This window comes from Rhamphochromis sp. 'chilingali' (genome assembly GCF_963969265.1).
Source record: "Rhamphochromis sp. 'chilingali' genome assembly, chromosome: 14".
Classification (NCBI taxonomy): Eukaryota; Metazoa; Chordata; class Actinopteri; order Cichliformes; family Cichlidae; genus Rhamphochromis; species Rhamphochromis sp. 'chilingali'.
The window spans coordinates 7,106,286-7,120,792 of NC_137941.1; the positions used below are offsets into that span (position 1 = coordinate 7,106,286).

Below are 14,507 nucleotides of genomic sequence, written 5' to 3' on the forward strand. Positions count from 1 at the left end.
ATCACATTACAGCGACAAACATGGATCAATTTTATTGGAATTCTGTGTGAAAGACCAATACAAAGTGGTGTACACGTGAGAAGTGGAACAAAAATCATATATGATTCCAAACATTTTTTACAAATAAATAACTGAAAAGTGGGGTGTGCGTAATTATTCAGCCCCCTTTGGTCTGAGTGCAGTCAGTTGCTCATAGACATTGCCTGATGAGTGCTAATGTCTAAATAGAGTGCAGCTGTGTGTAATCTAATGTCAGTACAAATACAGCTGCTCTGTGATGGCCTCAGAGGTTGTCTAAGAGAATATTGGGAGCAACAACACCATGAAGTCCAAAGAACACACCAGACAGGTCAGGGATAAAGTTATTGAGAAATTTAAAGCAGGCTTAGGCTACAAAAAGATTTCCCAAGCCTCGAACATCAGATAGAGCACTGTTCAAGCGATCATTCAAAAATGGAAGGAGTATGGCACAACTGTAAACCTACCAAGACAAGGCCGTCCACCTAAACTCACAGGCCGAACAAGGAGAGCGCTGATCAGAAATGCAGCCAAGAAGCCCATGGTGACTCTGGACGAGCAGCAGAGATCCACAGCTCAGGTGGGGGAATCTGTCCATAGGACAACTATTAGTCGTGCACTGCACAAAGTTGGCCTTTATGGAAGAGTGGCAAGAAGAAAGTCATTGTTAACAGAAAACCATAAGAAGTCCCGTTTGCAGTTTGCCACAAGCCATGTGGGGGACACAGCAAACATGTGGAAGAAGGTGCTCTGGTCAGATGAGACCAAAATTGAACTTTTTGGCTAAAATGCAAAACGCTATGTGTGGCGGAAAACTAACACTGCACATCACTCTGAACACACCATCCCCACTGTCAAATATGGTGGTGGCAGCATCATGCTCTGGGGGTGCTTCTCTTCAGCAGGGACAGGGAAGCTGGTCAGAGTTGATGGGAAGATGGATGGAGCCAAATACAGGGCAATCTTGGAAGAAATGTGTAATAATGTGTATGTGTTAGTCCGCATAGGGAAATAGTTCCTCTGCATTTAACCCATTCGCCCAGTGAAGCAGTGGGCAGCCACCAATGCAGCGCCCGGGGAGCAGGGACGGTACCTTGCTCAGGGGTACCTCAGGGTAGCTGTTCAGTGGAGTTGAACCCCCCGACCTTCCGATCATGGGGCCACCACTCTACCTACTGAGCTATCCCTGCCTACTAAACCTCTTGGAGTCTGCAAAAGACTTGAGACTGGGGCGGAGGTTCACCTTCCAGCAGGACAACGACCCTGAACATAAAGCCAGGGTAACAATGGAATGGTTTATCACAAAACATAGACAAGGTCTAAATCCAATCGAGAATCTGTGGCAAGATCTGAAAACTGCTGTTCACAAACGCTGTCCATCTAATTTGACTGAGCTGGAGCTGTTTTGCAAAGAACAATAGGCAAGGATTTCAGTGTCTAGATGTGCAAAGCTGGTAGAGACAGCTGTAATTGCTGCAAAAGGTGGTTCTAAAAGTAGTGACTCAGGGGGCTGAATAATTACGCACACCCCACTTTTCAGTTATTTATTTGTAAAAAAAAATGTTTGGAATCATGTATGATTTTTGTTCCACTTCTCACGTGTACACCACTTTGTGTTGGTCTTTCACACAGAATTCCAATAAAATTGATTCATGTTTGTGGCTGTAATGTGACAAAATGTGGAAAAGTTCAAGGGGGCCAAATACTTTTGCAAGCCACTGTATATTAGATAACTTTAGTAAAAGATAAGTAAGCTCGTGAATCATTCATAAAAATTTTCCATTTGTTCTTTTATTACAATCATTGGAGTGAAATGGACACACACACACATACAGGAGCTTTGCATAGAGTGGAATTCTGAAAACTGGAGCCGGGTCCTGTCAGATGTACACAGAAAGATGAGTGGTGCAGCAGTCTTCATCTGCACCTGAAAAGCCTCAAATTGATGGTGAACCGAAACTGACCCAACCGGGTGAATATCCTAACGTGAAGCGTCGCTGCCCATGCCACAAATCTGCTCCTCAAGCAAACATGAGGTGATGCTCTGTGAGCCAGAAACAGCGGTGGGGAGGAGGGGGGAATGTGTGGTTGTTCGACTGAAATAGAGAGCAGGCCTAATGGTTGACTTTGCAAGCCCCAAACCTTTGGTACATCCGGTGCAAAATATATATATTTAAACACACAACAGGACAGACATACATATACATTTATATACAAAGAGACAAACAGGACTCCACACATGGTACACATACATGTGCTCTCACAAAATCAAAAGCAGCCCTATTGATCCATTACCTGTTCAGCAATGAACCATGACCATCAGCCTGTGACTGAGACAGGCAGACACGCACATGTGAAGTTTTCGAAGCATGCTGCCAAAATACTCGCTGTTCCACTGTCACGGAGAGAGCTAACAAACACCATCATCCTCCGCCTTGTTCCCACGAGCTAAAGGTACGACAGTGCCAGGTGAGCACAAGGGCGCACGCCTCAGGTGGAGCGCCACAACCGGAGCGCCACAACTGGAGTGGCACAATTTAACCAGCTCCCTCACCCCTTTGTCTGAATGTATAGCAATATCCTCATGCAAAAAAAGCTAGTAAGGACAGTGTGTTGCACTATTTCAGCATGCAATATCGAGCTATAACACAACGCCACCTAGGAGTTTCTACCAGGTCCAGCTCACGGAGCTGACCAGGAAGATCCTGCATGCATTATTAGGGCGGGGGTGGGCGAGAGGTGTGGGTAGGGAGGCGGGGCTCAGATACAAAAGTCTGCCCACACATGTCGCATCGCAGGTGGGGATCTCTACCACTATTCCAGCCCCTGTGGTCTAACTCCAACAGGACTCTGTACAGTAGGTGTAATCTTGCATGCACCCTGTAGAAAATGAGTTTGTGTGTGTGAGTGCACTCAATGTTCGATCACATGCTTCAGAGACAAAACTACTGTCTGGCATGGACTGTATGCAACAAGTTCTAAAGTACAAGGCCATCATCATCATCATAATCTACCCTGGTCAGGAAGCCACTCAGAGAGGACCAGACCACTGGTTGTTTGAGTTGAGTGGGACTTTGCTGCCCTCTGGTGTTGATATCTGATATTTTGTTTTAAAAACTGCAGCTCCTACAGTGAGACGCTTGGATCTGGTCACATGTTTGCAAAGAAATAAAACTTCATTCCCAAGAGGCACTAAAATAATCCCACCAATGCCTCATGGTACATCTAATAGCCATTCACTAGAGCGATGCATCAAAGCGGCCACTGCGTTGCTCAGGGGAGTTGGACCTCAGATGCTGCACATCTATGAAAGCAAAGGTTTATATGCAACTTAAAAGCACCATAATGCAATTAATTTAAACAATTTTCAAGCAGTTTAGTTTTCTAAAAATACCAGAAATTTATTTTTGATACTTAAAATGTGGATTTTTATTCCTAAATCCTTCTTTTACTTTAGCAGTAACAGTAGTAATTGCTATACATGATGTTTAAAATCGTGGATCTGCTTTTTGTGATGATTAGTTAAGTGTAAAATGTAAAAAGTGATGGGTATATGCCATTATTTTGACCTTCCACTGTCCTGTCAAAGTCTGAGTTGAACTGAGAGCTGCAAAGAAAACATTTTGTCTTCTCCTCACAACTGCACTCCATCAGTGACTTCTATTTTATCATTTTGGGGATCTTATTGGTCCAACCATGAAAAGTGTTACATGAGTGAAATATATATATTTTTTTTAATGGCATAAAATTTGATATGATTGTAATTTTCTCCTCCTAATTACTGCATTGTGATGTTTTGCAGTGACTAATGTTAGTGCATGGCTAACAGACTGAGATGTCCTTCTGCATAAAAAATGATTTAAAAAGATAAATATTTAAGTTAAAACACTTTAAAATATGCATCCTTGGTAAATGAAAGAATATAGATGCGATAAACACAAATAAAGCCATTAAAAACCATAAAAATGAGCCCAATGATCAGTTTAATCAAGGAATTGGGTTATTTTTGAGGGTTGTTATCAGTAAAATGTTTTCCTCCCAGGAAATGTTACGACCTGTGACCTAGTTTGGCATTTCTTTCATTTGAGCCCTGATCCCCCGAGCAAGCTGGCAGCACCATAGATGCATCTCATGAGCCATCATTGCATTTATAAATCATCAGTGCTTAAACAAACCGAGTCACGCTTATGTTGAAACCTTTCAACTTCTGTTTCCTGCTCGAGGTTCATACATTCAGTCACTGGTTTGGTACATTCATCACTTTCACTGGCTGGGGAGGACTTTGTGTGTTATGTCAGAAAGTGCCTCTATTGCTCATGAGAAATGTGTTGTAAGACAGGAACCTTGCGCTTCTGTTGAAACCGTTCATGTGTCACATGTTTTTTTTTTTATGTTTTTGGGCTGTGGTGTCGCAGTAACTGAAGGTAACAGTCCTGACCTCAAACCTGCCGTCATTACCACAATGTGTCACTGACGCTGCGCACAAGTACCGCCGATGACCTGCGACTCCATGTCCAGCTCATTTGGGGTTCTAAACTGTGAGAACAGGTGTGTTTTCAGTGTGTATTTGTGCACACCAGTGTGTCCCCTCTCTTCGAACAAGCAGCCAGCATTCGGTTTAAAGACTAAAATGTCACTTCTTCCCGCGCCGATGAAGACTCTCGGGGAAAACACTGGTTTGCACTCATAATACAAAGACAATGCTTAAGTGTGTATTTGTGCAAAGGTGATTGGTGTGTCTTATAGTTCATATCACTGCAGCCCCGGAGCGGGACGGGCACAGTTTTGAGGTCCAGAGAAGGGAAAAGGAACTCAGTGGGTTTTTGGAGCAGCTGTCTCTGAGGAGGTGGAGGAGGAGGTGCTAGAAATCCAGTAACCAAGGCCATTAACTAAAGAGATAAAGCACACATGTGGCTCAGTGAACAAAGGTTACCATGAAAACAAGAAATTGTACTGTACAGCTTTTCAACCCGTCCTCCGATTCTCCGTCTTTTGTCCTGAAGCTGTCGGAGGTGGAGAATGAGAGCAAAGCCGGCGTGCCGAGTGATGTAAAGCCAGTCGGAAAAAACAGCAGCGTCATCCAGGGAGGGGAAGGGAGGGGGGTTTAGTTGCCTTTTGAGGATATTAGTTTTATTTTTAATGCCTCTAAGTGAGGAACACAGATTTCCAGATGGTTCTCTCTCCTGGGTGTCGGCCAATTTGAGGTTACTCCAAGCCGAACGTGCTCGTTTCCTCGACAGCGGTTACCAGCTTCTCGTAGAGCATGGAGAAGGACGGGTAGGGCGGGAGGTCCAGACGATTAAAGCAAGTGTGAGCCCTGTGGAAACACAGCGAGACCTTATGAAACAGATGATGAGATGAGTCATCTGTTAGATTTTTCTTCTGCTTTTGTTCCTGTCAAATAATACACCCAAAAAGAAAACTGCTGCACTTATACCCTACAGAGCTGCAGGTATGCTGCGTCTTTATTAGTCACTTGTATTTATAGAGAACATTTAGAAATAGCAATAGAGTTGACCTTAAGTGCTTTGCATTCAAAAAACATACAAAAAAAACCCAACATTTAAATAATGAATTAAAACGCTGTGAATGAACGTCAAAATCAGAATATGATCTTTGATCAGAAACAGTATTGCTTTTTTTTTTTTTTTTTTTTTAAACTTCACTTAAAAAAATATATTTTTAACAATATTAATATTTTATTTGTCTTAGAAACAAACCAAAAAAAATGTATGTAAATTGTTATTATATAAAATGTGACATAAATTGATGGTTCTGTTTTTTTATGTTTGCATCTATGTTTTTTAACATTTGTAATGAGCCCCTAAACATTTATTTTTTGTTACATTTTCCATTTTTTTAGTCTAATGATGTCAGTATGTATGCAAAAGCCAGGGGAAAATAATAGAAAAAAACAAATAAAAATTAATTAATTAATATGATAAAAATAAAATAAAATAAATAAAAAGGCATTAAAAAGGTAGATAAATGTCATACGTATTATATCAAATTTGTATGATAATTAATTTGATATCCTATTATATCAAATTAAGAAAGAAGCGAATGAATACAGAAATATAAATTTGTCTTAAATTTTATGTCATTATTTTATGTATTTTCAGTGATTTAATGGCAGTTAAATTTTCTTTTAAGTTAAGTTTAAATTAAGTTTTCTTTTGAGTTATTTGTTTACTAGATATTTGTTTGAAATTGTCGGTTTTGGACCCCCATAGAGAAACACATAAATAAATCCACTAAAATTCTTAAGTGTGTTTACGCCCTAAAATTGTGTCGTATCTCTCCCATCATATTTTACAAAAAAAGTAACAGAGGTGACGTATATGAAGCCTTAACAACCTAAACAGCCCGTTAAAGCCCTTATTCATACCTGTTTGATCAGCGTTCATATTTATGGACATTTTATTTTGAAAAGATTCACTCTACAATGTCTCTGCTATTATTCATTTTTGTATAGTCCCTAAAAGGTGAGGTTACCTGGGTAAGGAGGTGATTTTCCCCCACTTCTCCACGCAGAATCGGCGAGGTCCGTTACTTCCTCGTAGTGAGGCAAAGCCCTCATAGGGAATGCTGGAGGTGCCCGTCACAAACTGAGGAGAGAAGAGAGTCAAGAAAAGGATGAAATGTAGTCAGTGTTTAGGCCATAAAAAGTTTGGGTTATTTCACTTACTCTCAGGTTCTTTGTTTCAGTGTTAAATAAATCAGAAAACTGAATACACCTTGTTTAAATAAATGGGACATTCCTGCAGAATTAGAAACATATTAAAAAATGTAATTGCAGGCGGTGTCCACACAGGGGCATCCTGTGTGCATGCGCTCCCCCTCGTGCCCTACCTCAAATCAAATCAAAATCAAATCAAATCACTTTTATTGTCACATCACATGTGCAGGTACATTGGTACAGCACATGTGAGTGAAATTCTTGTGTGCGAGCTTCACAAGCAACAGAGTTGTGCAAAATACAATAATGTAAACAAGCAAAATACAAGAATGGCTACATCTGAAACTAATAAATATATGTACAATATATATACCTGCAGCAGCCTCAGCCTCTGCTCGTTGTTGAATCTTTCCACAGCCGCCCAGAACCAGCGAATCACTATGTGGTTGTCATGGTAACCTGTGGGGAGATAAGACAGCGATGGTGCATGAGTCAGACGAATAACAAATAATAAGGGCGTCCGTCCCCCTGTTCCTGAGGTTTGTGAGCTGGCTCTGCTTCTTAATGTTTGATGGACACAGCGGTTTGGTGCGTCTCAGTCGATTCGTCCATTAAAAGCGCCCTGACACTGAGTCATGGCCGATTGTCAGCTCGAGTTTTGTTCTGTCTCTCAGCTGCTGGCGCCTTTTCAACTTTGCTGGCCAGAACCCTAAAGAGCCTTTAAATGTGATGGCTTTGGACACCGGCACCTGCAGCCTGACTGTACACCGCATACGCTGTAATAACTCCAAAGGTTTGAAGCTTATTGCAGAGTAACATTAAGTGAAGTCCAGTACAGCTGTTACCCTGCAAATTTAATCACTTGTTCACAGGAGAATTATTATATATTGTGAAAAACAACTTGATTAATTTCAGGTAAGGCTTCAGTCTTTTCAGATTAATTAAAGGGGCTTTGTTCAGTTCATTTCAAACTTCAAATTTTTATTCTAGGGTAGCTTTGTATGGTTTTCTGTTCGAATTAATCCTTCCTTATCTTAAGTTGGGCACTGGTGCAGTCATATAAAGACCAAAACAAACTTCTTCCTCTTCAAAGTCAGTTGACGCTGAGGCCAGTCAGAGGCTTCAGCTATCGACCCCTCCCTGAGCCTGGTTCTTTGGAGGTTTCTTCCTATTAAAATTGAGGTTTTCCTTCCTACTGTCACTGGGGTCTGATCGTTCGGGTTTTCTCTAATATTTTCTAATATTGTAGGGTTGTTACCTTTCAACATAAAACCCTTTTAAGGTGGCTGTCTTGTATTTGTAAGGCGACAAGAGAGCAGCAGTGTACTGGTTGCTCACAGCGGAGCTAAATTAGCAACAAAGCATGAACAGTTTGGAGATATTATAAACTTGTTGATCACCAGCTTTTCTTTATGTGTTTGCAAAAGTTTTTCAGTACACTCACTATAACATAAAGGTCTGTCATGTGTCTGTGCCACTTAACTCATTTTATTCCATTTTCAAGCATAATTTCACTAATAAATATAATTTCTATGCATTTGCAAATGTTTATATATGTTTTTCAGTTTTTAAGCCGACACGGATGCCTACATACACATACAAGAATAATTCTCATGAATACAGCTAGTCTTGGATCAGTATTTGATATCTGTAGACACCCAAAGCCAAGGTGTCAGTATCAGAAACAAAATAGGTAGGACTGCTTGTGTCCCTCAAACAGTAGAAAGAAAAACTGAATTACAACCACCTTCATTTTAGGGGCTAGAGACATTTAAACAGATGCACCTATTTGAACTTTCTTCGGGGTGAAGATGGATTTTTTTTATGGTTTTTATTAGTAGTGTGTAGTCTTATTTCCTTGCATCTCCCCGAGTGTTAAAATCGCTGGACCAGTTGAGATGAATGAATGAGGAAATACTTCTCAGAGCAGAGGTTTAGTGGCTGTGGCACACTTGTGAATGAACATGTTGCAGGACCGGAGGCGGGGCATGCATTAGGCTAAGCTGTCAGTACGTTCCTCCACCTCCTTGCACCCAACCTCCACCCCCCCCTTCCATACCTCCTCTGTACTCTGTGTTGTTCCTCCAGTCTGCCAGGTCAATCTCTGCGGTGCCTGCAATAACCAGCTCCAGCTCCCTGGCATCAAACACCGACACCAGCCGCACATCCACCACCTAACAAACCAAACCACACACACAAACATTGGTGAAAACACGGTACAGCCTATTTATTTATCTATCACAATTTATTTATCACAGTCCTCCCACCTACATCAGACTGCTGGCGGAAGATCCTTTTTGTGCAGTGACACATCACTGTGGGAAAAGTTTCCATCAGTTTGTTTACAGTAAATTATGGATTTAGAAAAGCAGGGCGCACAAAGGCCTGGATGTCTGTCGACTTGCCAGGGGAGGGATTAAAGCAGCGGGTTTGTGCTTATACTGTTTATTTAAAAAAGGAGGAAAAAAACTGACATAAAAAGACATTACAACCCACTCCTCATCACTCTGTCTTCTCTTTGTATGACAGCAGGCTATCAGATCTATTTTCCTGGAGTGTTAAAGGGACAGCTACATATTCTTCCTTTGGCCTGCAGCGCTGTTTATCCATCTAAATTGTTCTGCCGTTGACTGCCAAGTTTTGGAGACATCTGCCTTCTCTTGAATGTAATAAATGGTAGAAGTTACATTATGTTACCAAAAAAATCCATTTTAATAACTCAGCAGCTATGTTTCTGTCCAGAAATAATGACCTGGTTACTCAAAAAATAAAAAATAAAAGTCTACAAACTGTTGAGAGCAGCTTTGTGCAGGAACTATTTTCTTTCTTCTATCTACATCCGCCAAGCAAAAGAAGAGTGCAGCTATCTGATAATACAGCTCAGCCGAGGAGCAACTCCATTAATGTTTCATTTCTGTCACGTTGTCAGTAGTCACACGGGGTGACCAGGTGGGCAGCATTTTTATCTCTCGTCTCCCTGTCCCACATTTTGATTGGCTCTGGTTCTGACCCTCTTCTTAAAGTCTCATTCATTAAAAGCTTTTAATGAAAGGCTGTCACGTTTGATCTCCGCAGGTTAACAAATCGCCTTCTGTCACTAGTGATCAGTGATCACAAAGACACAAAGCTATGCAGATTTTTGTAGAAAATGATCACAAATAAAAGGAAAAGTGGTCATAACATAGACCCCTTTCTTATTTTTATCTCCAGAAGCATGGAGCTGATGGATCCTCACTGAAACCCAAACAACTCTAGGCAAAAAAGCAGCAACAACAGTTTTAAAGGTATTTGAGGCATAAAGGAGAATACAAACATAGACTAAATTTCAGCACCTTTTCACACATTCAGAAGACATGCCCTTCATATGTTGAATGCCTCTCAGGATCAGTACACTTACTGTTTGTCCCACATTAAGTTTTTTGTTACCCAAGTAGCGCATCCACTTGTTATGGGTGGATTTTCTAAAGTAAATGTACAGCTGATGATTTCTGGAAAGAGACTTAATATTTATTGAAGCGGCCAGTGAGTGTTTACATAAAGTGCCTAATGTAATCTAACATAATCTAAGTACTCATTGTGCAGAATCATATTACTGGGGCATAACCAATGCAGAATTATATATGAGTTATATATGAGTAGGCTTATATTAAAAATCTACAAAATAAGAAGCAGTGGAGCCTTAAAAATACTTGGTCTGGAGTAAAAAGTACAAATACTGCATCCAAAATATAGTTGAGTAGAAGTAGAAAGTAGCAGAGTATAGAAATACTTGTGAGAAAAATATGTAAGTTACATTACACCACTGCTGCTATCCATGCTCTCATATAATAATAAGATTAACAACACTCTGACAACCCCTCTAGATAAAACAGGCGAGATGGATAACTAAAACCTTAACACACCAGCACTTTAACTAGAAAGCATTCTCGGCTTTGTCAATATTTCAAAAGATTTTGAGTACAGGTTTAGCTGCCATTACTGCACCACAACAGGTACCTCCAGGTAATCTTTTTCATTGAATTACTTTAATGCCCATAATGACAAGAGAGCTAACATCACAGACATGTAGTAAAGAGTTAGCACATCACAGTGTAGATCGCTTAAATGCTAACTTGTCATTTGCTCCTTTGGCATTATCGTGAGCATATCTAGCCCTTCAACTTGAAGCTGCATCATCGTGCACTGCTGCAAATGCCAGATGTCCATTTGGGTTAGCACTGGTTCAAAAAGAAAGAGGATTTTCAGCCAGCTACTGCAATGACGCAGCCATACTGTGTCACCGGTATTGATCGATGGGGTTGATAATACCTATTATGTGCTATAAAGGAGAAAATTGTACTTATTGTTATTTTAACTGGGGCTCATGGCATCAATAAAGCACAAGCATTTTTCAAGTCAGTACTTAAAATTATGTTCAGGTACCAATAAAAACATTAAATCAGTCCCCTTGCTCATACGGGCCATCTAAAGTCTCGGTCGTGAGCACTTTAAGATAAAAAGAAGCCATTTCACATTTAAAATGGACCTTTTATGCTTTCCCTTATGTTATTCATATACATACATATACATGTTCTTAATCCCTGTGAACCAGAAGCTGAAAGTTAAAACAGAACTAAACACTCTTTTTTATTATTTTTGGATCTCTATGTTGTCACAAAAAGGGGATATCCTTATATGGGTAGTTTAGAGTGCAAAAGCTCCTCCCAGCTAATTCAAACATTCTGCATGCGAGGAGCAGCCAATCAGAAGAATGGGGAAGAGCTAAAACTGCTTATTTTAGCCAGAAGATGAACTGATTGACCAAGCAAAGATGGAACTAAGCATGATAGATCCCCTTTTAATCACACAATTGTAGACTAAAAACAACAATATCTATACAGAAAATGGCCAAAAAAGCTGTAGATAAATTAATAATTAGTTTCTCTAATCAAATACAGATATAGATATGGCTGACCATCATAAACTAATAAGCTACCTTGAATGGTGTTTTGGTACTAGGGATGCAAGACTTGCTTTGTCCTCCCCCTACATCCTCAGACTCTCTGGCATCCCCCAGGGCTCAATCCTGGGTCCCATTTTTGTTCTTTATCTGTATGCTTCCACTCAGATAATCCATAAATATAATTTGAATTTCAACTGTTAAGCAGCTGACGAATCTTTAAATCTGATCCAGAAATTTTCAGGCCTATACCCTTGGAAATTTGTCCTCCCACATGAGGAATTCTCTGTACTTTTGTTGTGAAAGATGCCACACAAATAAAGTTGTATTTATTTATTTAGTTATGCATTTATTTGAGGCCTTTAGTTGGATTTTGGGGATGCCCCTAAAACCCCTTTGAGGATTTTAGCATTGTTTATCTTGTCTTTTTGACACCTCTAACATTTGTAACACCGGCACTGTACCTCGTAGAAGCCTCGGACCAGGCTCTCTGTCTGCTGGGCCACGCCTCTCTCGATGCGCCATTTGACCATTCGCTCAATATACTCCTTCTTGTTCTTTTCTGACACAGGGATGCCAGCCCCACCCGGCTTAAGCTCTCGCTCTGTGATCTGCAGAATTACAGAGGAATAACACATAAAATTTGCGGTCTGCTTTTCTTGTTCCAGGGCGCCACCACAGACTGAAGACGCACCTGTCCAAAGACCTCCTCATTCACAGTGAAGGTGAGGTCCAGCATGTCTTCGATGTCATTGTCCTTCATCCACTGCAGACTCTGATGGAACTCCTCATCCAGGAACTCCAGATCACTCAGGTCACAAGGGCTGCATGAATAAGGGTCACAGCGGGGTCAACAGGTGGGGATGACCTGCTCGTTAATCATCGTCAGCTGATTTTAACAAGTGAGGCTGAAGGTTAATCATACAAAGTATGGAGATGAAGCATAGGTATGTGTCAAATCTTTTGCTGATCTTTTGAATGCTTTTGCATAATTTTCATTCCTTGGTCATTCCACATGTTATTACTGTCAGGAAAATATGCACATTCACTTGCTTTGTTGATTATACTAAGATCATTCAGCACTATATTGGACTGAACATATGACATTTCATTTGATAAATGCTTATCTCTGCACTAATGGTGATAAAGCTAAGAACAGATCGCTGCTGCCCGAGAGGTTAAGAACACATTTAATACAGCATCTGTCCTCATTGCAGACATTTGGCAGCGTTTCAGGTTGTTTGGACAAAGCTTAATAAGGGTGCTGCTCCTACTGACAGGAGAAGCAGACAGCTGCTGACTGACTGAAACATTCAAGGTCTTATTTGGTCAGGGAGGAAGTGCTGCTACCCTGAATGCTGACTTGCAATGAATGGAAGCAGGCTGAGGCACTTACATGCGAAGAAGCCCCTTATAGAAAGGACGGGTAAAAAAGGCATCCAGCAGGTACTGATGAACAAGGGCCAGCCCCAGGATGCGCCCGCTGAAGCGAAACCTGCATAAAACATGGAAAATATGTGTGAATACAGACAGCAGCAACATCAGGACCGCAGTGATCTCGCTTTCTTTCACACTGTCTAAACAACACAGGAACCAGATTCTACATCTTTTCCTGCGGATGCAAAAACATTGTGCCATAGTCTGCTGCACCTTCCACACATTATGTTCATGTTATGATATCTAAAACTCTCTTGATTGAGGACCCAACAAATAGAGACAACAAATAAGAATCTTAAAGATGGTTTGTGAGAACAAGATTGAAGTTGGCAGAACAAATCCCAACCACGAGGGAAGATAACAAACAATTTGGTATCTGCATCATATTTTAAAGATGCTTCTCGATTCTATCTGGTTGTGAAACTTCCATAACATCAGAAAATTGTCTTTGTTCTTTCAAACATAGGTTTAGCTTGATAATTGCCTCTAATCATGTACGATATAACAAACAACTTTCCCCAAAGAACAAAAACTGCAGTTCCTTTAACGGCCACTTGAGCCTGGCTCCAGCAGTGAGTCAGTCCCCATAGACTCCCATGTTAAAATGTCCAACTTTACAGCAAAAATAAACATGTTTACAGCCTGATACAAAAACAGTTTTGTTCTCTATAACCAATCCCCAACTTCATCACAGCTGCATGAGAGTTGATTTTTCCTCCTAACTCACTATCTGGATACTAGTAAAGCTTAAATCTAGGGATGTAACTGCTTTAAATATGGTGTCAATAACATGGCAATTCAAGAAGGTTCGGTGAGTGAAATTCTAGTAAAGACCCTTCTTCAAAAAAAGAAAAAAAACAAGAAACTCAGTGAGTCCATCCTACCTGACCACCAGGTGTACTTAAATAGAATTTCCGTGTATCTGTACTTTACTAGAGTATTTATTTTACTCCCCATATCTTTACATAAATATCTATAGTATCTACTGTCTTAGGTTTAATACATTTGAGGGAAGTATTTATCTCCCAGCCCTGCACGCCTTCAAACATCAAACACATTTGAAGCTAAATGGAGGAAACAATGACACATAAAAGAGAATCCTATCGGTGTATCTGTGCTTATCGGTTACAAAGAGATGAAAGAGCAAAAACCACATAACTTGTCCACCATTCATGGTGCTATACTCTGGGGTTAAAGTGGGCCAGAATGATCTGGATTGGTGGTCACAGCACTACAAATGATCTTAGGGTACCCCCACCTGCCATATCCCACTTCAACCCCTAACTGTGCTCATTTTCCTGTTTAGGTATTGAGGCAGAGCCACATTCTACAACGTATGTGACAGCAAATAGATCAAATTCTCTCGCTTTCTCTCTGCTCACGTTCTGCATAGCAGTGTTCAAAATGAGTACATTCACTAGAATCAGATAGATA

At 40.6% G+C, this 14,507-nt stretch overlaps 1 protein-coding gene across 4 annotated transcripts in view; it reads right to left on the reverse strand.

Annotated features, from left to right (window-relative positions):
* Positions 1 to 1,847: 1,847 nt before the first annotated feature.
* hecw2a (HECT, C2 and WW domain containing E3 ubiquitin protein ligase 2a) overlaps positions 1,848 to 14,507 on the reverse strand; it is a 44,949-nt gene continuing 32,289 nt past the window's right edge. For all 4 annotated transcript variants that reach the window (XM_080901974.1, XM_080901972.1, XM_080901973.1 and 1 more), the window contains 7 exons: positions 13,033 to 13,131; positions 12,331 to 12,460; positions 12,101 to 12,247; positions 8,757 to 8,871; positions 7,071 to 7,156; positions 6,514 to 6,626; positions 1,848 to 5,335 (listed from right to left, as the gene is read on the reverse strand). In XM_080901974.1, the coding sequence (XP_080758100.1) occupies positions 5,224 to 5,335; positions 6,514 to 6,626; positions 7,071 to 7,156; positions 8,757 to 8,871; positions 12,101 to 12,247; positions 12,331 to 12,460; positions 13,033 to 13,131 (802 nt within the window). In that variant the 3' untranslated portion in view covers positions 1,848 to 5,223. The remainder of the gene's footprint in view (positions 5,336 to 6,513; positions 6,627 to 7,070; positions 7,157 to 8,756; positions 8,872 to 12,100; positions 12,248 to 12,330; positions 12,461 to 13,032; positions 13,132 to 14,507) is intronic.